Genomic DNA, 26657 nt, shown 5'->3' on the forward strand with positions numbered 1-26657 from the left:
ATTGGATTGGCGTGCATTTATTGGACGGTTCAAAATGATTAAATATCGAATGGTTCAATCTCATGAACAAGTGTCCACGAATCAAAGGTTAGGATGGCACACAACCTATCTGATTTTGGAAATGTTACTCATCGACTGTGAGGTCTACAATTTAATCGGTTTACTCTGAGTTAAACTAATCTAAATATATTGTTTCATATTCCTGCGTATCAAGCGTCCAACACTCCCCGAGTATTACATAACTCCCCCTACGGAGATACCACGAAATGACTAATCTACCCTTGTATGGTCAATTGTATTTTCGGAGCCGGCTTTGAGCTTTCAGACCGACGCTTCTGATATCATCATATATCACGGTCACCAACACACTTACTAGATGTGGTAGCTCCCTCGTATTTAGCATCTCCACTGTACACGTGGCAGTTGACCATGGAGATCAGGTAGTGGACCATTCATGTGGAAAGTCCTTATAAAAAGTTAATCTTATTTGTCCCTCCCAGTGAATATCAGGCATGTAGTGCATACACCCGATGTAAACCGTTCATCTGCAAACTATCAATTCAATGGATAAGATAACTTAACGGTAAATTATTTTTACTCCATGGCCCTGTGTTAATAATCTCACCAAATCAACAGCTTGGATCAGTCAAAAAGATTGCCACGTGTACAGCTCAGATGATGGAAGCAATCATCTTAAGCAATGACAGCAAAAAAAAAAAAACAAAACCCAAAGCCAAACCTCCATATAAAAACCAGGCATCCCCATCCGTTCTCCCTTCTTACGTTTTAAGCTTCCCGAAATTCACTTTCATTCGCTATTCTTACCACCCAAACCCTCACCCTCTCTCTCTCTCTCTCTCTCTCTCTCTCTCTCTGCCGTCCGATTCCCCGCCCGACGTTATCAGACCGTCGGACTTCTGATTCTCGTTCCCAATCTCCGCCGCTGATCTTCCTGAACCCGAATTCCCGATCCCCGCTTCTCGATTCCCGACATCTCTGAAAGAAAAGGCACCATGGCGGAAGGCAAGCTCGATCTGCCAGACGATCTGCTTTCCTCGAAATCACCTGGCGATCCGTGGGCCCCAAAGGGTAAATTAGGGTTTCTCTATGCTCCATTTGGCATTTTTTCGATTGCTTTGACTGCATGGTATTGCTGTGGAGTGATGGCTACTCGATCCGAAACATCGGAAATCCGTATTCTTTCTTTTTTCTTCTCTTTTCATTTTTTGAAAGTTGGATTTGTTTTTGTTTGGGCCCTTGGGTGTCGTATTCCGATTTTAGGTGAACCCAAACGGGTCCGAATACTTTTAGATTGCTCTTTATAAATGGGTTTATGCCATTTTAGTATCTCTCGATAATTTCTTCTGTGCTGAATTGGATTGATTTCGATGTCCAAGGGTCTGTTTGGAGGTCAACTGAATCTACAGATTGCCACATCGGTGTATCATCCTGTTCTTAGATTCCCGAGCAGGAGTTTCAGGTCAAATATGGAAAAGAGGACCGAAAGGCCATTGTATTAGTTGCATGCATTTGCCATCCTACTTTATAGATGGGATGAAATTAGCTCATACCTAATTTGATCCCAGCTATGAATTGCGTGTGCGGCCCTGACTGATGCGCTTTGCCCTAGGTTGCATTTGTATGGTCATGGATCTGGGGCAGAAGCACTGAGCTTCTTCTGAGATCATTAGAATGTGAAAATGATTTGGTCTTTTTCCTCAAGCAATCACAATTTTAGGCATAAATCAATTCACTGAGTCCTATTGGTCGCTTTCTGGAGCTGCTTCAAATGATAAGCTGGATGGCTTTTCATCCTTGCCATGAAATAACCGTCCAATCTGCAATTCAGTAGATGTCCATTCCTCGCTGTGAAATATCCTCCCAATGAAATTTATTAGATATCTTAACACAGTCTTATAGAGCATGGACTATTTTCATTTTCCTTTCAGTTGGCGCTTTTGTTCCTTGAGGTAGTTGAATGGTTTGCATTGGTTGAACTGGTTTCTTTGTGAGTTTTTGAAATTGGAAGATCTTAATTGAAATTGCAGAGTTGTAGTACTGCGGTATCTATCTGTGTATTTAAGTTGTTAACTCACTGGGATTTTTTGGCTATGGCTTGTCCACATGGTTGTTAGATGAATCAATGGTTCCGATTTCCAGCAGCTTTTTTAAGCATATGAATGTCTTGCTTTTGTTCTTGGTTTTAGATCACTCCTTGCAGTTCTTTTTGTAGCTTCCCTTTAAGAACTTGTAGTTATATTTCTTTCTGTTGTGATAATCCCTGATCCTTCTGCTTTTGGGTCTGTTTGGCTTCTGGTTTTTATTTTCCTTTCTGTTGTTGTTTTTGCCCTTTAGCGATTAGTAAAAAAATCCCTACTTTTTCTCTTGCTATTGTTGCCTAACTGTTTTCTTGTGTAGCATTTTCTTTATTTTAGGTGTGCATTATACATCAATCTTTCTTTTCTTATTCTTTGCCTGTTCAGAATCCTCAGATGATGCTGCTCGAGTAAACGATGATGAAAAGGCGCTTATGGGTTTCTTTGATGACTCCAAAGGTAATCAATACCCTTCTACAGTCATGTGTTTCTGTTCTTGTTATGGATTTTGGTGGCTTCTCATATTTGGTTGTCTGTGCTCAAATCATCTTCTTAGCACTGTGTTTTAATCTACTATTGTCATTTATGCATCCTATGACTATGAGCACATTTATTGTAAGTGGCTGTTGCTCATTTTTTAATGAAATTATTGCAGATCAAGTAACATCAGAGAGCAATATACCACTGTCTCCTCAATGGCTGTATGCTAAGCCTAGTGATATTAAGACCGGTCTTTCTGCTTCATCAGGGGTATGGTTCTGTGAACATTTTTAAAAAAAATACATTTGCCCTTTGACCATTTGTTTTCTCATATTAACTTCTGATTGATGAGAGAGGAAAATGCTTTGATATTTTCAAATCTTAATCAAGTATTATCAAAGCCATGGTGGCCATTCCAATAGGAGAGATGTTCTTCATATAGATGTGACTAAAGATGTGACCAAAATTTGTTGCGTTGGAGGCATTTTTAGATCCTGATATGCAATTTATGAAAAGCGCAAAGCACTAGTGGTTTAATTTATTTTTCTTTTTTATTGCAAGATTGATCCTTTAGTACCCAATTTTTCCTTTTATTTAATTCTGTTGATGCTTCAGATCTTTTGCCGTTCAGATTCTTGTGAAATAAGGTGCTGTTATTCATGTCTTTCCTTGTCATCAACAACTTTGTTTTGGATGAATGGAAAAGTTTTATTGAAAAAAAGGAACATAAAAGAATACAAAGCAAACAAAGCAAAGAGGGAATTTGTCTATCCAACACGGATACTGTAATCCCCCTCACAAAAGAAGAAGAGGAAGAAGAAGAAGAAGAAGAAAACTCTAGCAAACGGCGCTAGCTGCATGTCAGCAGATCCCTCCAATTCGATTGGAAATAAATAGGTGGAATTCTTTGTAGTGACCTATAGTGGATTGCCCATTCAACTAGCTTAATTTTGATCTTCCTGACGATAGCAGCTACTGAACAGTCCTTTCCTTCATTTTTTTTTTCCTGACCAAATACACAAAAGGCCAGAGTTGATGCCCAGCTCCAACATGAATATTCCAACCAGACCCCAAGCAAAAGTCCATGAGCTTGCGATAAAGGAGTTGACGATCTCAGGGACAACCCATTGGATGCTGAATTTCCTAAAAACCCTGGCCCAACTCATTCTAGGAATGCAAAAAGAGATGAGGGCATCTTTCGGGTCAGTTGCACATATGATGCAATTATTGGGATGGTAATGCCTTCGTATTGAAGATGATTTTGTTTAGCACCTTATCCTAGCAAAGCAGCCAGCAGGTATTGACTTTTGTGTAGGCTTGGCTATGGGTTGCGAGGCCTGGCCCATTGCTAGCCTTGCTTTTGTGGGTGCCAATCCACCAAACCATGCGGGTCCAAGCTAAGGGTCCCTTATTGACCATCGGGGCATTGTAGAGGCTCAGACTTTGAAAACAGCATCAGCGTGAAGGTTCCAGATTATCTGTTCTGCCCGGGTTGCTCATGCAAAGAGCTTCTGGAATACTTAGCAACCTTGAAAAGAGGGTTGATCTCGTTGTCCTTGAGATTGCAAACAAATCCAGGACTCCAAAAAATCCCTTCACTCAAGAGTTGAAAATTGAAATGTATTTGTGACCTCCCAATCTGTGTTGTGTCTAGATCCAATATAGGGTTCAAACTTGGATTCAAAACTGTTCCTTTGCTTCCCAAATGTAATCGCAGAACTGGATCTTTGAGCCATTGCCAACGTCAAATCTAATTTACTTCGAGAACAGGCGATAGGTCGCCGACTGCCAATACTGACTTCCAAATTATAGAACCTTTCCTATCTCTAGCTTTGTTAATAACCCAGCCATTGTCCCCCAGTCCATGTTTTTCCGCTAGAATCCAATGGATGACGAGAGTATTGTTGTTCCTGTTACGCCACCACCATTTAGCCGAGAGACATACTTGGAGAGGGATAATACCCAAGCTTCCCAACGAATCATGGTCATCAACAATTGTGACAGCACTTTGTTACATGGAATCATGTTGAAGCTAAGTTTCGACATATGATTGCAGGAGGGGTCATGAGGTTTGGTGAGATTGGAAGTGGCTATTAATACCATCGAGAAAATTCCCATGTCAAAGCTCTCTTTCCCTCCCTGGAAACTAGAAACAAAAATTTGAATAATTCTCAGGCAACAACTTGGGTCCAATTGGGATTGGAGTTTTGTAAGAAATGACTAATTAGACGTTATAATATCCTTTTTTGGAGAGGGATAATACCCAAGCTTCCCAACGAATCATGGTCATCAACAATTGTGACAACACTTTGTTACATGGAATCATGTTGGAGCTAAGTTTCGACATGGTCATCAACAATTGTGACAACAATTGTGAACTCTTTTGTAGGTTGGTGATGGTTGAAGGCAGCTTTGGAGAAGTCATGAACTGGGTGTCCTCTCCGGAATCTGGGCTGTAGAAACCGGTGTCTGTGATGTCCGTGACAAGAGTCTTGGCATGCCATTTAATATAAACGAAGTAGGTTTCATACATTTGCATCCCAAACTTACACGTGGTGCAATTTCCCATCCTCCCCAACATACAATCAAGAAAATTCCAATTAAAATGATGATAAGCCTTTTCCAAATCCTACTGACATAGAATTCCTAGCCAATCCTCGTTATATCTGGAATCAATAAACTTGTCTGCTACCAGTGCTTCATCTAGAATCTGGTGGGCCTTGACAAAGGGACCTGGTGAAAGGAAATGGCTGCTGAGAATTTCATGAAATTGAGAAGCGAAAACTGTAACCAGGATTTTGTAAGTGGATTCTAGTGAGCTAATGGGCTTAAATTCCTGAAATATTGGTTCCCTCTTTTCAAATCAGTGCAATAAATGTAGCCTTGAATAATAATTTATCTTTATTGTGCCATATAAATTAGACCACATCCACAAAAAATTGCCTTTCATTGGAGCCTAGAACGTTTGGAAGAAGGTAAGGGGTCGTTTGGCAGCATGGATTCCGAGGGATTTGTGGGGATTTCCGTTTTTGGGACGTGGTAGCAAGGATTTGGATTTCGACTCCTCCAAAAGCCCTTCGAAGAGCCCTTTTTGCATTCCCACCTCAAAGCTGATTTCCAAAATCCTCTCGATTCCACAGGTTTCAAAATCCACTAAACTCTAGAGGATTTTAAATCCACATTGCCAAGTGACCCCTAGTTAGGAATCTTTCAGGACCCCATGCTGTTATCTTTGCCTTGTTGGCTAATGGCTTCCGGCACATCATCCTCCCAAACAGGGCGTTCCACCATATCTACGTCCTTCTCACTAATACAACCTAACTCCGAATTATCAAGACTAGGCGTGCCCCATTGCTGGTCACCATACAACTTGTAGAAGCCTGCAATAGTCGCTGACACCAGAAACCTCTTCTGGTTTATCGTCGCTGTACAACTTATAGAAACTTGAGCTTTGTTGGAGGTTTAAGTTTGTTTTTTTCCCCATTGTCGGGCTCTCTCTCTCTCATGATGTTATCAAAGGCAGTGACTTATCTAATGCGATTAGATGGAGGTGCCCTGGGGTTTGGGGGCTTGGAGTATGGAGATGAGCTGAGACTTTGTCCCTTTTGTATGCATCTTTAACCATGTCTTGAGAGGCTGATGAGATACCCTTCTCGTTTCAAGTTTGTTCTTTTTTTTTAATTTTTTTTTTATTTTAATAATTTAAATTACAGGGAAAGATAACCAAGTATCTATAGTGAATTGACCTTCTGTTAACTGACCTAGTGAAGGAAGTTGCAACTTTGAATACTGTATTTTGGTGTGGTTCACAATTTCCATTTGAAACTGAGGAAAAAAATCGGACAAGGTTATCCTCATCAGGTATGGCTTGGGTGTGCACTGATTCAGTTAAGTATTGACACAAGTATGTCATAAATGTGCCGTTCTGGGTAACATAGGTATAAGGAGCAGCAATAGCATGGGGTGATATCATAGCTTCCTAAGAAACCCTTTATATGCATAATTATTGGAGGGTAAAGAGTTGAAGGTAAAGCTAAGGTGTGCGCATCGATAATTAATTTCTATAAGGAGTTATTGTCGAGGGAAGACTAGAAAAGACCTGCATGATTACTTCAAATTCAATTCTATTTGAAGAGAAGGTCAATTCATTAGAAAAATATTTTTTTAGAGGAGTAGATAAAAATGCAAGTTCTGATTTGGGGAGAGTGATAAAGCACCCAGCCGGATGGCTTTTCCGATTTTGTCATGTAAAATTTTTTGGGAGTTAGTAAAGTTTCATGTGATTGGTTATAGAAATGAATTTTATGAGAAGGGATTTTTAGCATCGGAGTTGGGTGCGACATTTATTGTGCTAATTCCTAAAAAAGAAGCGTGGAAATGTTTAAAGGTGTTTAAGGCCATGTATGGCTTTATGGTGCTCCATCAAAGTTAGTGGCTCTAGCTTTTGTGGGTTGTAACAAGGTGTCAACAGTTGACAATCTATGCCCAAGGAAGATGATTTTCCCGAATGTTTACTTATTGTGTACCAGGATGTGGAATCGGTGAATGATCTTTTTATTCGTTGCTTGTTCGCAAAATGGATGTGGGATTGTTTCTTCAAATCGTTCGGAATAGCATGGGTCTCCTTGAGTTCAATTGATCAGTTCCTTTTGATGTGGCATGGCATTGGCAAAGGAAAGATTGGGAAAATAGTTTGGCGCCTCTGTTTAGTAGTGGGAATTTGGTTCTTATGTTTAGAAAGGAATAATTGTTGTTTTAGGAATTGGGAGGGATGAGTATCGGAGGTCTAAAATGGGCACCTACATGCATTGGGTGATTGCATCAAAGGCCATTGCCCATTTCCCTGATAGCTGGCTAGAGTTGTAGTTTTTCTTTTACTTTTGCTCCCTTTTTGTTTGTTTGTATTTTTTAGGCTGCAGCTTCTTATCAATAAAATTATCAATGTTCACAAAAAAAGAGAGTGCATAATTAAACCAAAATTGTATGTTTATATATATATATATATATATATATATATATATATATATATATATATATATATATATATATATATATATATATATATATATTCTACTATAAGCATATAACAGCCAAATATTATTTCAATTGCTTATCCTCCTCCATCATGTTGAGAACTGCAAACTGTGGTGCTGTGGACAGTGATGTTATCTTTTTACAGATCTATAAAAGAAAGCTTTCTGTTTACCACCCTTTAGAAAAGAAGAAATCTGTTCCATCAACTGGGTAGATTTCCTCCAATCACGAGCATCGGAAATAGACCTATATGTGTAAAAACGTTCGAGTAGTGTGCTTTATAAATTCAGCACCAAGGTTTATAATTCTTGCTACTTCCATTAATTTCCATGCACGTGACTTGAGTGCGTGGTCATACTTCTGTAGCTTTCTTGGCTTATCATTCAGGCAATGTAAAGTGTACGGAGCATCATGTTGTATAACTTGAAGTCCTGTTGGAAAATAAAGTAACTTGTTAACTGGAAGTAAAGTCCCTTCTTCAGGGGAGTCTGAATTCTTATCTTGTGATAATTCAGCTTAGTTTAGTATCTGGTCTTCTTGAAGGCGAGTGCTTCTTGTCCTTGTTTATGGGCTATTGGCTGTGGCCCTTTGTAGGGAAGGCATTAGATGATCTTATGTCTTCCCTTTTAAATTATTTAAAAGTGGGCAATTCTGCAGACAATGAGAGTATAACGTTGGTAGAAACTTAAATATTTCCATAAGGGCATGCTTTGGTAATGCAAGCAAAGTCTCTTGGTTTCAATTGCTTGTTTAGAGCCCTTATTTTTCTGTTGCAGTATTGAGTATAATGGCTAGATATCTCCATAAGTTGATATCCTCATTCTTTTATTTATCTGACAGGATATGCGTGCACCAAATTCCTTGCCTCATGGAATCGCTGTGGATACTGTTCAGAAAGAGGGGTGGCGCTTGGATGGATCTCAGGAAAAGAAAGAATGGCGAAGGAATGCACCTGAGGCTGAAACTAATCGCCGTTGGCGTGAGGAGGAGAGAGAAACTGGCTTACTTGGTAGGAGAGACCGCAGAAAAGAGAGTGATCGCCGTGCTGACAGTGCTTCAATTAGAGAAATCACTGAAAGTAGGCCCTTGCCTTCATCTGATAGGTGGCATGACGTCAGTAGTCGTAATTCTGGGCATGAAACCCGGCGAGACAGCAAATGGTCATCAAGGTGGGGTCCAGAGGACAAAGAGAAGGATTCTCGAGCTGATAAAAAGGTGGACGGAGAGAAGGAAGATGCTCATAACGAAAAGCAATCCTTTATAAGCAGCACTCGTGCAGCTTCTGAACGTGAAAATGATTCTCGTGACAAATGGAGGCCACGCCATCGTCAAGAAGTTCATTCAGGTGGGTCGGCGGTTTACCGTGCTGCGCCAGGATTTGGGCTTGAGAGAGGAAGGGTGGAGGGTTCGAATCTAGGGTTTGCTCCAGGACGAGGGAGGCCAAACACTGTTGGGAGCCCGTCACTCAGCAGGCCTTCCTCGTCAGGACCTATAGGTGCTGCACCAGCAGATAAGAATGACCCTGGACATGGGAAGGCTGGTTTGTCTGCAGATACATTTTGCTACCCGAGGGGAAAGCTTCTTGACATTTATAGGAGACACAAGCTTCTTCCCGCTTTTGATATCACCCCTGATGGGATTGAGGAAGCTCCTCCAATAACTCAAATAGGCTTGATAGAGCCATTGGCCTTTGTTGCTCCTGATGCAGAGGAGGAGGTAAGCTTTATCTTTCAATTCTCCCAAATGAAATTTGTCCTGTTGTTTCTAAATTCTTGTCTTTAACAGCTTGAGGAATCAAATATATGAAACAATTAGTAGATTCGATGAACACAATGGATTATCAGCTCCTCTTCTATCATGTCTGCGAGTCCCTGGTTCTTTCCTTGAAGTTTTCATTGATAATAAAAATGGATATATGCATCACTAGTAGGTATTATGTTTGTTTTTCTATTCTGTGTTAGATTTCTAGACCAAATTTTATGTGATACCATACCAAGTTGCATTTCCAAAGTTCTGTGGCCAAACACCTCACACCTACCTGTCCTGGTGACATACCTTGTGCCTACTCATTCCTGTTCTGTAGAATTGCCTGGACATTGGGCGTTCTTGTATTTGTTTAGTTAAAACCATTATTTTATTTTGTGTTAGTCACATGAATGTTTGAGCTTCTTGCATGTTTGGCCATCATTTATCAGCCAAGTAGTGTCTATTTGTAATGGGATTTTTTTTTTTTTTTGGAAAAATAATATTAAAGAATTAAAAAGATAAAGAACAAGATAGAAGGGATGTGGATGCCTAACCATTGGGGAATTCTTTCCCGATTTCTTGATGTATCTTGTGCTTTTTTAACATTATTGTTGCTATTTCTGAAAAAAAAGCCAAGCAGCTTTCCAACTTAATCAGCAAATTTTTATAACACGATTCTTTTAAACCAGTTCATTCAATCCCCCCCTTTTTTTTTCTCAGGCTGTCCTAGAAGATATGTGGAAGGGGAAAGTCACCAGCAGTGGAGTGTCTCACAATCTGACAATAGACAGTGTGGGGAAGGTCCATGATGATGAGACAGGTAATTGAGTTGTCGTTTACTCAACTTTCACATGTTTTCATGATTTGTCTGAAAACTTAGACTTCTTCATTCAGGTGTTGCAGACGGGATTTCGACTGAGAGCAAACAATGCATATTCCCAGCTAGTAGCACTGAAGAGGCTGGTGAGTATTCTTCAAAAATGAACCTTTTAGATGGTTGTGGAAAATTTGAATTGAGCTGTTGACCATTCTATATGGTTTTGTCTGAGTTGTTTGGCTACACCTAGTCTTGGTGCCTTTTTATTTTATCTCTGACATAAATGTTGTGTACTTTGTTTCAGCAAATGATTCCAATCTGGCAGAATGTGACAATAAACTTACTGCTACAGTTGATGTAATGACTTCCGGAGGCTTTACTTCAGAAGTTCGAAAGGGTGATGACATCTGCAATATCAGAGAGCTGGACAGTAGCCTGATGATCATTTCTGAAAACAAAGCTGGTCAAACTAGCATTGTGAACGGTGATGGGCAAGCTGAAAGTTCTACTTCTTTCAAGCCCCTCAAGTTCAAAGATGTTGAGTCAGCCACTTCTTTTGATATTCGTACCAAGCTACCTGATGATTCAAATTTACTATTTGATCCTCTATCTTCCCCAGAGATTTCTGGTAATGAGCAGTATGTGAAGAGTAATGGTGAAGCAAAGGTGTTGGAACAGGTTGCCCCGCCTGAGGAGATGAGTTTGTTTTACCGGGACCCACAAGGAGAGATACAAGGACCTTTTTTAGGTGTCGACATTATTTCATGGTTTGAACAAGGTTTTTATGGTACCGACTTGCCCGTGTGTCTATCAGATGCTCCTGAGGGAACCCCTTTTCAGGAACTCGGGGAAGTCATGCCACATTTGAAACTTAAAGTTCATTCAGTCTCTGGTTTTAACACTGTTAATAAACCATACCCATCTGATTCCGTTGAAGGCACCTCGGACACTAGTGCACTTGCACCTGATTTTACCACATCTACTGCTGTAACTGACCAACAATGGGCATCTTCTGAATTTGAGGCTCCATCACGCCAGCCTGTTCAGCCAAGAATATCCAAACGGGAGGATCCATTGGAACCACATTATGCTATTTTGCCACCCATAGATTCTGAAACTTCAAGAGGCATTGTCAATGCTGAGAGGCGGAACTTTCATGAGTTTGTTGAACATGATACTGAAGGTGATTCGTGTTTTCTTGGTTTGCTTAGTTGTCTTCTGTACTTAATATTGATCTTGCTGCTAAGTTTTTCTTTGGTGTATGCTTTCAGTTCTGCCCTAATTGCTGTCTTTGTGCTGCAGAAGTGCTGTTTTCTGGGCGCCATGGGAGTAACAGTGGAAATCCTGTAGCAAAACTGGCTGGTAACCTTCACGATCCATTAGGGAACCCTACCAGCCACCATCTTCAAGCAAATGAATTGGGAGAAAATAGCATGCTTAATCATAATGTCTTAAAGGATAATAATAATAATTTCCATCCCTTTGGCCTGTTGTGGTCAGAGCTGGAAGGGCCTCATCCGAAGCTGTCACATTCGTCAAATATGTCATCTGGTGTTGGCGAACAAGGGCCCCTCATTAATACAGCCATGGAAAGAGATGCTGCTCTTTTCAATCGTAAGCAGAATTCTGTAAGTGCATTAGCTGACTCCCCTATTGTCAGGGAGACATGGCCCGATAGTTTTAGAAGAAATGCACTTGCTGGCTCAAATATTCTTCAGGATGTGGTGGATGCCCGCCACTTGTCACACATGGAGCAAGAATCCAACCGGTTCGATTTAGCGGAGCACATGCTGTCTCAACAGTTGCTGCAAAAACAACGCCTTCAACAGCAAGATCTACTCTCTACTCATCCGTCAATGCACTTGAATGGGTCCGTTCTAGAGCAGTTGGCAGGCTCTGCCTTACCACAGAGCTTGAATCCTGCTCACCAGCAGTCGATGAGTCAACCCATGGTAGATTTCGAACATCTTTTGAAGCTTCAATTTCAACAGCAGCGGCAACTTCAGCTCCAACAACAACATGATTTGCAGCAGCAACAACGGCAACAGCTTCATCATCATCACCAAATGCAATTACAGCAGCAGCAGCAGCAGCAGCAGTCTCATGTTCAACAGCTTCTTCTTGAACAGTTTTTGCATCAACAGATGCATGATCCTGGCTTTGCCCATTCACGTGTTGATCCCCTCAGGAGCAACAACATGCTTGATCAAGGCCTATTTAGGCAGCACCTTCTACATGAACTGCAACAACATTCTCATCCTCCTCTACGACCCCATGATCCCTCCATAGAGCAGTTCATTCAATCGAAATTCGGCCACAGCTTACATCCTGAGCAGCACAACGAACTTTTGGAGCTACTATCACATGCAAAGCATGGACAGATGCATCCTCTGGATCAGCAGCTTCTTTTGGGTATTCAGCAAGAGCAACTGCGTGCGCAGCAGTTCTCCACATCATCGAGGTTGCAACCATCCTTGGAAGAAGAGAGGCATGTTGGTGGAGTCTGGTCTGTTGATGAATCTGGTCAGTTCGTCAGGACAGCTGCTAATTCTCACCAAACTCAGTCTGCAGGATTTAGCCCCTTAGACTTTTACCAGCAGAAGCAGAGGCCGTCTTCATATGAACAACCAAGCAGTCTCGAGCGGAACCTTGCCTTACATGAACGCTTGCATCGAGGCATTTACGAACCAAGCTCACTGCCCTTTGAGAGGCCAATCCCTTTGCATGGTGCTGCTCCTGGGAGGAACTTGGACGTTTTTAACACTCTTGCACGGGTTCAAGAGCTGGATATACAGGAACACCATTCTCAAATGCACTCGCCTGGTCAGATGAGTTCTTTCTCGTCTGACATCCGCTCACTTCACCCTCAAATCCCTAACCAGTTTCATGCATCTCATCTAGATTCAATGGATGGTGGCTTGACTGAGCGCAATGGGCAGCCACCAAATGAATGGATTGAATCACGGATGCGTCAGTTGCATCTTGAAGCTGAGCGAAGAAAGAGGGAGTCAGAAATGAATCTCATCTCAGAAGATGTAAGTTCATGGGCATCAGCAATGGGAAATGGTGAAAACTCAAAGCGAGTGATGATGGACTTGCTTCATCAAAAACTTGTCCATCCTTCTAACCAGTCATTAGAATTGAACGAAAGTAATACTACTTCATCCTATGAAAGGAGGGAACCTTCTCGGCTTGTTTCTGCATCTGCTTCAGATCATCCTTACAATCTTCTCATGGGTCAGACATACTTGACCGATTCATTTGCGGAAGGGCCTCAAGGTCATAATTTAGTGAATGCGGGGCCAGAACAATTGGTTAATGCAGTCATGGAGGAGCAAGCTCACACCGTGGAGAGTAGTGAAAGGTTACCTTACAGATCAAATTCTGGAGCATTCATTGAAGATGAGCAGTTCTTCCCAGGTATCAATGAGACAGCCCGGACCATCTATGCAGATCCTAGCATGGTCAGTAAGCCATCAGTTGAAAGAGTGGACTTATCAGAGGCAAAAGAGGGAAAGAAGGGGAAGAAGAGGGGCTCTAAAAGCAAGGTAGTGAATAAGCCAGTTACAGAAGCTCAAGAAAGTATTGTTGAGCTGGCAGGAGGTGCTGTTACAGACCGAGGGAAGCTTCTCGTTAATGCCCCTATTAGGAATGCTTCACTTGTTAGTCCTGGTAATTTTGTTGAGCTCTTTTCCTTTGGTGGAAATGCACTTTCATTAAGTCTGTTTTTTTAAATTAGAAATGATTGTATTATATTGGTGCAGGAGGAAGTGTTGGCTTCTACAACTATGACACGGGAGTGGATAGTGCCTATGGTGAAGAATCGGCGAAGGATAGGTAGGCATTATTCCTGCAGCCTTCAGGACTATATTGTGTTGCTATCAACTATATTTATAGCTTGCATGCTTGCTTTATGCTTACACACTTGTGATGATTATATTGATTGGCTAGTCAAAATTTATCATTTCCTTAACTAGGATGTTCACACATTTGCAAAAATTTTAGTTAGCTTTTTCTTGGATTTCTCCATTATGTTAACTCAATTGTTATTATTATTATTTATTTGATAATTGATGAGGTTTATTTAAGGGGGAAAAAAGATACGCTAAAGGTGGGAACTGAGTTGCCAATACAAATTAAAGTCCTTGCTGTACTCTTTGGTTAAGCTGTTGTTCAGAGCATTAGTCTGTTACCAAGTTTAAACAAAATTTTGATGATTGATACTCAAGAAGTGGTCGTTTACAATCTCCAAGAGATGCATTGTGTGGTAGATAATTGAGGAATGAGTGGACCACATCTTCACTATGATGTGCCTAGTGCAATTTGGAGCCATTCAAGATGTGATTGATGGTTTGTCCCTCATGCTATCATGCCCGGCGTATGGAATGAAAGGAATGCTAGAATTTTTGAGAACACTAGCGAGGGTGGAATCAATGAAGGTTTGTGGTCAGAAGGCGGGTTCCATGTATTTCAGGAAAAAGAAAAAGAAAAAAAAGGAGACGTTGGGTTCTGTAATAACAAAGGATAATATCCTGTAATATTGTTTCAGTTTTTCATGTCCACCTAATGCACGTCGGAATGGATATCATTATCCATTCATCCAAAATACTCATTCTGCCTGCAATTTGGGGCACTCCCAAATGCACTCTTAGCTTGTGTTATAACTTTTGAGCTATGGTGGATTTACTGATAGATCTGAAGGATTGAGTGTGGGATTGATATAATGTTGCTTATATGCATTTTAACAGGGTATCCTCTATCCTTTCCAAAGGTCTTGACAGCACTTTGCTGAAATCCCCACATGTCTCGCGGGTTTTATCATCCCAGGAGGCTTTATCTGAGTTGGCCTCCACTCCATCTGTCAAAGGGAAGAATCAGATCAACCTTGCATCTTCCGATGGTGCGTGCATCTTTCTTTCATTTTTTCTTTCTTCCAATGGTGCATGTATCCTTTGCCTCTGCTACTTACTGAAGAATTTGTCGCACTAAATTTAGAAGCATCGATATAGCTGGAACTGAGTGTAGCTAGTTTGTGCTCAACACATCTCTTATTCAGTGGTTTCTTTAGATACTGCTTTACTTTTTTGTACTCATGTAACTTTTGAGGATTTATAGGGCAAGGATTCTTTCCATGTGTGGCCCATGATTTGGTGATCCAGACTGTTTAATGGGCCCCCATTATGGATTGGATATGCCCTAAATCTTCAGGTAAGGACGAAATAAAACAAAGATCCATTCAACAAAAAATACGAATATTTTCCATTTAATGTGGACTTCTGCTGTATTCTCTCTTACCCGTTCCGTTTATTTTCAGTCGATGGATCGAAATCTTTGGATACTTTCTTTGATTCTTGATCTTTGCTGTATTTTTTTTTTTCTAAATTCTGAAAGGTGATCGATTTTATTAAAGCAGAAAAAAGGACAAAAACTTCCAGCAGCAAGTGACCCTCTCGTCAGTCTGCAGCATGGCAGACTGATACAAAAGTGCTGGATGTTCTCAAGGGGAACCCCACGAAACCCACACCCACCAAAATAAGGCCTCAAAGACAATGTGCTGCTAGAAATGACCTGTCTCCCAAAAGTACTAATACAGAATTCTTTTGTTGGCAGTCCTGGTGGTCAAATCATGACTAAAATTCTTTTCTTTAGGGATTCAATCTATGCCACTGTCCTCTAAAACTGTTCCATTTATTCCCCTTCCACAAACCCCACATGATCCTCAAGATCTTCCTTTGGTCTTTAAATGGCCCACAGACTTGTTGAGATTCCAAGTGATACTGATTCGAGCCAAAAAGTTCCAAATTGCTTTCACCATTGTACAATCGATGACAAAGTGATAAGCTGATTCCTCTGCACTTCTTTTTATTGTCCAATGTTGAGATTTTATTAGCCATAGCAGTCCAAGGAAATGCCTAAACTCTTGGAGGCAGCGGGTCTTCCCAGACTTTGGCACAAGGATGAGATTCACCAACACTATTTCAAGCACCGTGTAAAAGATTTCGCTGAGAAGCTACCACTCCACCTCCATATTTCCATCCACTGGACCAGTGGTTGAAATATCGGTATCGTGTTACGTATCACATTCTTGGGAAAAAAGATATGTATTGGTTATCGCATGGGATATATCGTTTGTATCGGGTAATTTATCGTGCTTTTTGCAAAACATGGGGAAAGATTGGGAAAATGGTTGAATTTTTCAATGAAACTTTACGGATTGTTAAAAAAGACTTCAATATACACTTTTAAATCATAACATCTCAAAAAAAGAAGTGCGCATAACAGGTTTCCTTTGTATGGGGTCCTAAGCTATGTGCTGTTTGACTGAACTATTGCAATCATGGTCAAAATTGAATGCTTAACATTTAGAGTGTATGTGACGATCATTTCGTCAAACACTTCGAAATTAGTCTCAATTGACGGCTAGTAGAGGGAAATTTTGAAAAAAAAGAATATTTTAATAAATTTTTTAAATTAATTTTTAATTTAAAATGATATTTATTTTCCAAAAATTGACAAGGACTTAACAAATCAGTAGATCAGCCCTCATACATGCTTGGTTTCATGTTTGGAGTACAACCTTGCAAGTAATTTGAGAAATTTTGATTTTTTTTTTTCCGAATTTTCCCAAATCGGACCACCTACACTCAAATTTCAAAATTAGAGTGTATGTGATAAAAATTCCGTCAAATACTCGTAAATACTTCGAAATTAGTCTCAATTGATAGCTGGTTGAAGGAAATTTTTGAAAAAAAGAGAGGAGAACATGAAAAACCAATGGATATCGAAATCAAAGCTCCAACTCCATGATTTTTCATGGCAAACATGAAGAACCAATGGATTTATAACCATTTGACATTGATTTAACATAATTAAAAAAAAAAGGGATCGGAAATTGAAAATGCTCACCGGATTGAACATGTGAGATATATTGACACTATCTATGCGTTTCATATCGCACAGGTGGGATACAAGATATATCGGTCAATATTGTCGATATTTAAAACATTGCACTGGACTATCTACAGTGAGAAGCTGGCCCTAATTAGTTGGGATAAGGCTTAGGTGATGATGATGGCCGAAGGACTTTCTATGTACACATCATTCAGCCTGGCTAATAAGTTTGCAAACAGAATGATTCCTGTACTCATAAAAAAGAAAAAGAACTGATTCTCTGCCGGAAAGGTTTCTTCATATTCTAATGTTCCACACCAGTCCATCCCATGTCGACTCTTATCAGTCTGGAACTTCTTCATCCTTGAAAGTCGCTAGAGAGAAGATAGGTTGGTGAGAAAGTCTCAAATAGCTGATCTTCCAACCAAGTGTCTTTACAAAAATCAATTTCGTTCACATCCCAAATCAGGAATCAACCAGATACCTTTGTGGAGCTCCATGCCAACTCTGCCTGAGATGTCCCTATTGGGACTATTTGAGCTCTAACCTATCTTTTTAATGGCTTTCCAAACTTTGGAACTCCCATCTGTTGTTCAAATGATTGGGAACCCTCTGCCCTCTGACTCACCATATTTTGTTATCTTGCCCAAGATGCAGCCAGAGCTTCCCCTTACCTCCACTGCCATTTGCTCAAAAGTGCTCAATTTCTTTCCTTATGTTGCCAATGCCAAGGTGGTATTTGGGACCTAGATCCCTCTCTTCCCAGAGGAAGCTCCTCTGAAGATATGCATAATCTTCAATGCCAATGCTTAATCTTAAAGAGCTGTAGAAAATAAACAGGACAATTTGAGAGGGCAGCCTTGATGAAGGTAGTTCTCCCCCCAAAGAGAGATCTGACCCTTTCCATTTTGCCATCTTCTTTTTAATCTTCTCAATAATGGTCCCAAAATGATGTGGCACTCGGCTTGTCCCTGGGGGAAAGCCCAATAAGTGCAAGCTAGCTCCACATGCCTACAACCCTCGCCAGCTCCCAGAGCACATCAACATCTGTGGCCACACCTGCCATAGCACTTTTTCTTCAGTCCCCTCAAAGACCATCGAAGCCAGTGTTTTAAATAAGCTCGTGCTATGTAGTGTGTAAATTACTCTTTGTGATGTAGCTTAGCCTGAACTGCTTTGTGGCTCACGAAAATATCTCAAGTAAGGTATAGTCTATGTTACATGCTAATTAGCATACTATACACTATGTGGCTTACGCTACATGCTAATTAGCATATGCTACACTATGCCTACACTACACACTATGTAGCTTACATGACAAATTATTTTTCCCTAAATTTATTACAATTTTCTATTTTCAACAAAAACTTGGTAATCTTTTCAATGACTTTGGTTATTTAAGTAAGAATATTAAATCAGTTCAGTTGTATTTCTTTACCTTTATACTCTTTTTTTTCCGCCTATTTTTTTAAATGAAATTTCATGATATTTAACCTTATTGGAAGTATCATGTAGCTTACACCACATGCTACATAGCTTACGTCTCATGGTTCAAAGGGCCGAATGCTATGCGACATGCTATTCGCTATTTAAAATATTGGTCAAAGCATCTAAGAAGGCCTTTAACAAGGGTGAGAGACACCAACACTATGTCAGCACCGTGTAGAAAGATTTTGTTGCAAAGCGACCACCTTGCACTTGCCTCCAAATTCTCCTATCCACTGAAAGGCTAAGTTGAGGAGGCGGCCCCAATTTCTAGGGATAAGGCTTAGATGATGATGATGACTGAAGGACTATCTATGCTCACAGCCTTTAACATTAGCAGCCTCCTCCTGGCATAATAGCCTTTGACATTTTCTATATTTCTCTCAGCTGTTGATTTTTAGGCCGCCAATTGATAGGTTAGGATCTTCCAATCTGTTGTGGTGTATAACATCCATGTTGAGGCCCCATGGGGTCAAAAGGTTTGGATCACCAAATGATGGGTCCAATGTGTATGTAATCCCGTCTCTTAGCTGGGTATATGTCTAGTGAGATGTAGGATCCTATATTTGTTCATGCTTGCATAGGTGGATTCCACATGGTTCATTACTTGTATTCATGGCCTGAATTCTCTAGCATAAGAAACATGGCGACAGTTGTTTAATGAGTTTGAGGGTTCGAGTGGGATGCGAATTGGTTGTAAGCAGGGGTTACTGGAATCTCCTATAACCCTGATGGCCTGACATGACCCAATGAAGAAATTCAGTGTGCGCTTGTTGGAGCTGGGAGCTGCAGTGAAAACCAAAGATTCCTCTAGGTGAAATGATGTTTTTGCTGCGGGCCCCACCTTTGACATATGTACATGATGCTTTTTCATAGGTCCATGTTAAGGGTTAAAGGAGATTCCTGTAACCGGGGGCTCCAGGCAATGCACATCATTCCACTGTCCAAACAGGCAATCAGGCACCTGTTTTTGGAATCCTATTTTCTATGGTGACCATGTAAATTTTTCTTGGGCAATCAATGCATTATCTTTGAAATCCAAATGCTTCCATTTTGCATGTAATTCAACTTATTGCTTTATTTTGATAAAATTCTTTCAGAGGGAAGACGGGATCACAGTGTAAATCCAGCGACTCAGGCATCTGAAACCACAGCCTCCATCAAGAAAGAAATGCGTTTCCGCCGGACCTCGTCTTGCAGTGATACGGATACATCTGAGCCATCATTCATAGACATGCTGAAGAGCACCAAGAAACTGGCACCCGAAACTGATGCCACCGCTGGAGCTACAGAGTCATTGGATGCTGCTCAAGGTGGGAAAAGTGGCAAGAAGAAAGGGAAGAAAGGCAGGCAGATTGATCCTGCCCTTCTTGGCTTCAAGGTAACGAGCAACCGCATCATGATGGGTGAGATTCAACGCCCTGAGGATTAGCCTCTCTTCTATCTTTTGTATTTTCTTTTTCCTGTTAAACTGTACAGTTTTATATCCCTCAGTGTAAAGTGTTGGCGGCATGAAATTCTTTGATTGTTTTTTTTTTTTCTTTTCATTTTTCAACTATCGGGGAGAAGCCCGAATTCAGTTTTGGAAATTCAGGGAGCATGGTATATGGTACATAGGTTCGATGTTAGGGATAAATCCTTGTATATACACCTTAGTAATTTTTATAGGCAAAAAGCTCCAATAAGGAAAACATCTTTGTCATGGTTAGTGAATGTTGTTCTGTTGCTATAAAATGCTTCAGCCTTTGTGATTGTATTCTCATGGATTCAGTTACAAGGCTTGTTGTGGTCCAGGCTTTTTACGGACTCTAGGTTTCGGGGATTTCTCAACTGATGTTCTTTTGCAAAGTCTACCCTACCACATGATATGATTCAGACCGTCCACCACTCCTATTATGTATGGTCGACATGAAAAATGAATCTCATTGATCAGAGATTATCTAAGGTGCCCATTGTTTGTCGCTTTGTAGATGATGAGATCCTGATGAATGAGTTTTTTGTCATATGAGCCATCTGAAGGTGGGTGCTTCTAGGTGAACGGTCAGGATCATCATGTGGTTTGAAAGAAGGAGCAAGCAGTCTCTGCAGGGGAGAGCCTTCCGAGCCCTTTCACATTTTACAAGGATCTGCTGCTTAGCTATTGTTGCTGAAGAACAACAGATATGCAGATCTTACTGTGATTTCTAATTCTAGAAAGATCCTGTGCCTAAGGTTCCCCCGTTTAAATGCACCAACAAAACCAGGCTTGGGTGACAAAACCATTGTTTTTAATCCACAAAACAAGTGTGGGACCCACCTGACGAACAAGTGATAATGTTCTAACGAATGGGCCCAAATTGCGGTTTCATATGGTGCAGGTCAGATACTTTGTGAGATACCTAGCTTGTAGTTGTACATGCTCTCTAGGATTTATTGTGAATTTCAGATTGCTTACAGCACTGGGTTTCTTGTAGCGCGATGGGCACCTTCATGTGTGCAATTGGCATGATCCAAAGGGCTCATTTGGCTGGCACTTTCATGCCTAAAAGTCAAAAAGACCGTAGGACACCTTGGTTCATGAATTTCGTAGTTGGATGTGAATCACTGATACGTCAATCTGTTATTTCAGCTGCTCCTTTTTTGTGCCGGTGGTCGGATGATAGCAATGTTCATCCATATGATTTTTTTATTTTATTTTATATCCCTCGTGCCAAATGTCCTGCTTCTGCAATTGTCCAAGTGTTCCCTACATGTGCTGTGCTTCATTGTGCAAATGGGTCATGTGATATGATGGTCATTGTCATGTGGTTTATTCTAAAGGTGTTTGATAAACAACGGACAGAAATAACTAATTCAAGACGACATAACTGGAGTAGCCTGTCCAAGAAAGCATGAACGAGACGGTCTGTTTGAAACACATCTTTGCTTGCATCCAAATGCCCTATAAAGGAAGCCCTCTTCCCTGCTAGACTCTGCTCTACAAGACGGCCTGACCGGAGTTCCCAAGGTGATAAGTGGGCTATATTTTGGTCCTGATTGGTATACCCAAGCCTAGCTGAAGATACACCAGCTCTGATGGCCCGATGGGCTACCCAAGCCCATTGACAGCCCTATATAAGCATGCAGCAGTGGGTTGGCGGGCCTGTGTTTGTATAAGTGGACAGTTGTCCAAGATCATTGACTGATGGTATGCATCAACTGGGGATAACCATTTTTTTAGGGACATGCAAATACGGTTAGGCAGAAGCAAAACTGTCCACAGAATGACATGGTCCATTAATTTGTGCACCCATCATATCAATGGTCTCTATAACTGTACAGTCATCCCCACTTCTAAGAATTTGGGGCCCATAAATACTGATTTCCTTGGGCCTTTCGGATGAAAATTGCCTGGAACCACTGGTTACATGGCCTCTTATCTGCTGAAGTGATCCAATGAACAACATGCACGCCAGATGCAAGCTTGTGGTGAAAAGGGCAACATTATTGTTTCATGTGTGCAATCCTCCCTTTCCCGCACAAGCATTATATTTGAGGCATATGCGATGCTTTTTCATTGGGTCATGTAAAAATATTACAGCCATTTCGCTTTTGGCCTTTTCTACCAGAAGATGGGCACATTTGTTGTGGATATGGACCGTTGATCAGCCGATGTCTACTGTGGATGTGCCATGCCCTGAATATATCCATAAATGGGGACAACCCAAACGCTTCACTTGATTGCCATCTGCATGCTCATGCCTAGAAATTGTACACGACTCTTCCGATTTTCATCTCATACAACTGGGTCCCATTGTTCAGATCACCATTGATAGGTCAGGCCTCACCATCAATGGCCAATAAACTAAAATTTCCAAGACTCCAAGATCATAGTCGTACAGGGGTCCTGAGAAATGGGCATATATCCTTGGTGGTTCGTGAGGAGGAATTGCTTAGGCTCGACTCCCCAAAGACCATCAATAGGGCCACCATGCATCTATTTTGCACAAATGGTTCCTTATTTTGATGTTTTGGACCATCGATGGAATATTCCTCAATTGTGAAAGAATGTAAATTCTCTATGAACCCCAAATTCAGCTCAATGAAAAAGCGCCATGTGTGCCTATAAAGTATAGTGTTTGCATTGAAAAACTAAGATTATCATTTACCTTTGCATTTCTTGTTTTTTGGGAAAGCAATTGTTGAAAATTTTCTTATTACTTACAAGGGTAAAATCATGAAAAGATATAACAGGGGGCAAACTCTAAAGAAAGCAACTCACACTATAGATTTCCACAAATTGGACAAGACACCTAGAGCCTACGGCCAGGCCAAGCACCATAGCGCCATGGCAATCTGTGTCTCAAAGATAAGGTGGGAGGGAGAACATAGGGAGATGATAGTGAGCTTTAAGAGAGGACGTCTCAGGTGCCTCGAGATGACATTGGCATAGCTATTGGATGCTGCATCATAGGCATGCACTCTATAAGGAAAAAAGTTGCATCTCCTACGAGGAGGAATCAATAATGGCAGCAAGGCTCTAGCTATTATGGACCTGAATGTTGGTACATGCAAGATTTTTAGAGCCAAACTTAAATATGCATTGGAACAAAGTTTCAAGTCACTTATCCAAAGGTCCTTTTCGAGGCACTTATCCAAAGGCAAGAGCATGCCACTATTGGAGACTATCCTCTAAATTGAGCGAGAGAGAGGGAAGAAGCAGAGGAGACCAACTTTAGAAATAGTAATCTCAACACAGGTTAAAGTCAAACGCATCGCAACTCTATAATTGTGAGTAACTTGGTGAGCTAGCATACGCACTAAAGAACAAGTAGTAGGGAGGTTCCGGGCCGCAGAGATAGCATTTGAGGCCTTAGTGGCAATGGATGTGTCAAAAAAGAATATGATTGTAACTCTTACATATGAGACTTTATGTTTATTCCTTTGAAGGGAATTCAGAATTAAAAAATGTCATGCAAGGGCAGTAAAGGAAAGCTTACTAAAGCAAATAGAAATTTGGCCAATAATATTATTGATAATATATCTAATCAACTATGAAATAATCAAATAATAAACAAAAGAATAAGAGGCTTAGAATGCAAATTGTCATTGGTCCACATATAGATATTTACAATGTTTTCACCTTTGATTTTCTCTACAGGCCCACATCTAACATACACAGCATCTCATCAATGTTCAATGCAAGGTTTATAAGAGATTTGTAATCACCAGATGTAGGCAATTTCTATCCTTGTATTACTGGCAATTACAATCAGACATCACACTTTTTAATTGGTAGAAATCATTAAGCAAGTATATATTATATTTTTTAATTGATAAAAATCATCTAACAAGCACACATCATACTTTTTAATAAATAGAAATTAAGTTTCTAGCCATTTTTTTCCCAGTGATTTAACTAATAAATATCTGCCGCACCTCTCTCTCTCTCTCTCTCTCTCTCTCTCTCTCCAGTTAGGCCGTTACAAAACACGCATGGCAGTTAACAACTTTTTAAAAAGATAAAATGACATCCCTACTCTCTCCCGTCAGCATCTCTCTCCAACAACCCCGCCATTCCCTTCCCATTCCAACTCAAACCCCCGCCGACCAATGGCTACTCTCTTCTCTCAAATCCCCTAAATCCCAATCACAAATCCAAGCCCTCCATGCCCACATCATCAAGACCGGCCTGGCCCACAACGATCTTGTCCTCGGCCAGCTCCTCCTCTGCTGCTCCTCTCTCTCCAATTCCCTCGAATATGCCCGCCGCCTGTTCGACGCGATTCCCCATCCAAGCCCCTTCTTCTACAATGCCATGATCAAAGGATACTCCGAAAACGGGGCGCATGATCAAGCCCTCCGTCTCTATTCGCTCATGCGGGCCCAGTCTGTACCTTGCGATTCCTTTACTTTTCCCGTTGTTCTGAGGTCTTCATCGAGTTTGGCGAGTATTGAGGTTGGCGAGGAGTTGCATGGGCTTGTTCTGAAGATGGGTTTTGGTTTGAGGGTGATTGTTCAGACCGCCCTCATTGATATGTACTGTGCCTGTGGGTTGTCGGATTATGGGCGGAGGGTGTTTGATGGAACGCGTGAACGAGATGTGATTTGTTGGAACACGATGATTGCTGGGTATGTTAAGTGTGGGGAGTTTGGTAGTGCGAGGCAGTTGTTCGATCAGATGCCCAAGAGGAATATCTCATCGTGGAACACTTTGTTGGACATGTATTGCAAGTGTGGGGATGTCGAGATGGCTCGGACCTTATTTGATGAGATGCAGGAGAGAGACATTATCTCATGGAATGTGATGATCTCTGCGTATGCAAAGATTGGGGAGTCTGTTGCTGCAAGGGGCCTCTTTGACGAGATGCCCAAGAGAAATGTTGTGTCTTGGAATGTGGTGATTACATGTTACATGCACAATCGCTGCTTTGCGGAGGCACTGGAGCTGTTTAGAATGATGCAAGCTTCAGACGTTAGGCCGAATGAGGTTACTGTTGTGGCGGTGCTTCCGGCTTGTGCTCATCTGGGGGCATTAGATGTTGGACAATGGATCCATGGCTATATAAGTAGGTATCGGATAAAGATGGATGTGTATGTTAATACTGCTCTGATAGATATGTATGGGAAGTGTGGGAGTGTGGAGGATGCACAGAAAGTTTTTGACAACGCAGTCAACAAGGATAGCTTCCTGTGTAGCACGATGATCGAGGTTCTGGCAATGCATAGGAAAGCAGAGGAAGCATTTGAGATTTTCACATACATGAAAAGAGTGGGGATGAAGCTAACTGATGTCACGTTTGTCGGGCTCCTGAAGGCTTGCAGTCATGCAGGCTTGGTGGATGCTGGCCTGAAATATTTTGATACGATGAGCGAGTTTGGGCTGATGCCTAAGGTAGAACATTTTGGGTGTATGGTTGATCTTCTTGGCCGGGCTGGGTTTTTGAATGAGGCCCACGAGCTTATCAAAAGTATGCCAATGGAGCCTCCTGCAGTTGTATGGGGAGCTCTGCTTAATGCTTGTAGGATGCATGGCAATGTCAAGCTAGCTGAAGAAATTGCCCTTCGTCTGATAGAACTGGAGCCTCAAAGTTGTGGGAATTATGTATTGTTATCAAACATATATTCAAAGGCTAGTAGGTGGGATGATGCTGCAACGGTGCGGAAACTGATGAAGGAGAAGGGTGTAATGAAGAAGCCTGGGTGTAGTTCAATCGAGGTGAACAACAGTGTCCATGAATTCTTTGCAGGAGATGGAGCCCATCCTTATCGCGAAGAGATCTACAAAATGTTGGATCAAATGGCTCACAGATTGAAGAAAGAAGGTTATGTGCCATGCACATCTTCAGCATTGCATGCTGTGAGCATGGATGAAAAGGAGCAAGCGCTCATCCACCACAGCGAGAAGTTGGCTGTTGCTTTTGGACTTATAAGTACTGGTCAAGGAACCCCGATTCGGATTGTCAAGAATCTCCGTGTGTGTGAGGATTGCCATCTTTTCATGAAGTTGGTCTCCAAATATTACAGAAGGCAGATGATTGTGAGAGATTGCAACCGTTTCCACCATTTCAGGGATGGGTCCTGTTCATGCTCAGATTATTGGTAAAGTACTAAAAATAAAAAGTAAAAAACCTTTAGTTCCATCTAATAGGAATTGTGTATTATATCAATTTATTCTTAATATAATTAATTGAGAGCTTTTAAGACAAGGGTAAGAACAGGACACCGAGTGTTCCTGCCTTTCACGAGCATTTTTTTTGAAGGAAATAACAGATGCTATATTAAAATTAAGATGGGAGAGAATTTCCAAAATACAAAGCAGTCCTTTCAATGCCAGCCTTTCATGAGCACTCTGGGTATGATCAAAATGGACAAAACAATCCACATTATTCTCTATGCATTGATTGATCAATTAATGCATAGATTGATCAATTAATAAACTGAATCACAGGAGCAAATTTCAGGTATGACGATAATGTTCTCCACAGTAACATGCTGCTGGGGCCATATATTCAGGAAAAGGAATTCTAGTAGAAAAGATGCGCCAGCCAACCGTAATTGCAGAGCAATTTCCTACGTCATTTCTTTCAGGAGGTTTGTTAATTTCTCATATGTGTGGATCCAGCTCCTCTATTCACTGACAAGGTGCT

The 26657-nt window shown here is 41.1% G+C and overlaps 2 protein-coding genes across 8 annotated transcripts; both read left to right on the forward strand.

Annotated features, from left to right (window-relative positions):
• The first annotated feature begins 769 nt into the window (after positions 1-769).
• Positions 770-20074, forward strand: LOC131239412 (uncharacterized). 7 transcript variants are annotated; one of them, XR_009168211.1, is made up of 12 exons: positions 771-1089; positions 2484-2555; positions 2752-2846; positions 8451-9326; positions 10077-10176; positions 10251-10319; positions 10478-11356; positions 11476-13845; positions 13938-14010; positions 14922-15073; positions 15587-16006; positions 19650-19769. XR_009168211.1 is itself a non-coding variant. In XM_058237104.1 (11 exons), exons 1-11 carry the CDS (start codon positions 1014-1016, stop codon positions 19979-19981), a joined length of 5094 nt encoding a protein of 1697 aa, XP_058093087.1. In that variant the 5' UTR covers positions 772-1013; the 3' UTR covers positions 19982-20074. The 7 variants fall into 7 exon arrangements, 6 of the variants coding, with proteins under 6 accessions (XP_058093093.1, XP_058093087.1, XP_058093090.1 ...); XM_058237104.1 differs by lacking the exon at positions 15587-16006 and having other exon boundaries at positions 772-1089; positions 19650-20074; XM_058237107.1 differs by lacking the exon at positions 15587-16006 and having other exon boundaries at positions 772-1089; positions 10526-11356; positions 19650-20074.
• A 3878-nt stretch (positions 20075-23952) lies between these two features.
• Positions 23953-26298, forward strand: LOC131239413 (pentatricopeptide repeat-containing protein At1g08070, chloroplastic-like). Its single transcript, XM_058237111.1, has one exon. The coding sequence runs from the start codon at positions 24035-24037 to the stop codon at positions 26111-26113; it is 2079 nt and encodes a 692-aa protein (XP_058093094.1). The 5' UTR covers positions 23953-24034; the 3' UTR covers positions 26114-26298.
• The last annotated feature ends 359 nt before the right edge of the window (positions 26299-26657 follow it).

The sequence above is a fragment of the Magnolia sinica genome, chromosome 3 (assembly GCF_029962835.1).
Source record: "Magnolia sinica isolate HGM2019 chromosome 3, MsV1, whole genome shotgun sequence".
Taxonomy (NCBI): domain Eukaryota; kingdom Viridiplantae; phylum Streptophyta; class Magnoliopsida; order Magnoliales; family Magnoliaceae; genus Magnolia; species Magnolia sinica.

Excerpts from the sequence above, each read along its gene's own strand:
- LOC131239413 (XM_058237111.1), top strand. The coding sequence starts at position 24,035 with ATGACATCCCTACTCTCTCCCGTCAGCATCTCTCTCCAACAACCCCGC.
- LOC131239412 (XM_058237104.1), top strand. The coding sequence starts at position 1,014 with ATGGCGGAAGGCAAGCTCGATCTGCCAGACGATCTGCTTTCCTCGAAA. Across the intron at positions 10,177-10,250 it reads GGTCCATGATGATGAGACAG|GTGTTGCAGACGGGATTTCG; the intron begins GTAATTGAGTTG and ends TTCTTCATTCAG. Across the intron at positions 14,011-14,921 it reads GAAGAATCGGCGAAGGATAG|GGTATCCTCTATCCTTTCCA; the intron begins GTAGGCATTATT and ends GCATTTTAACAG.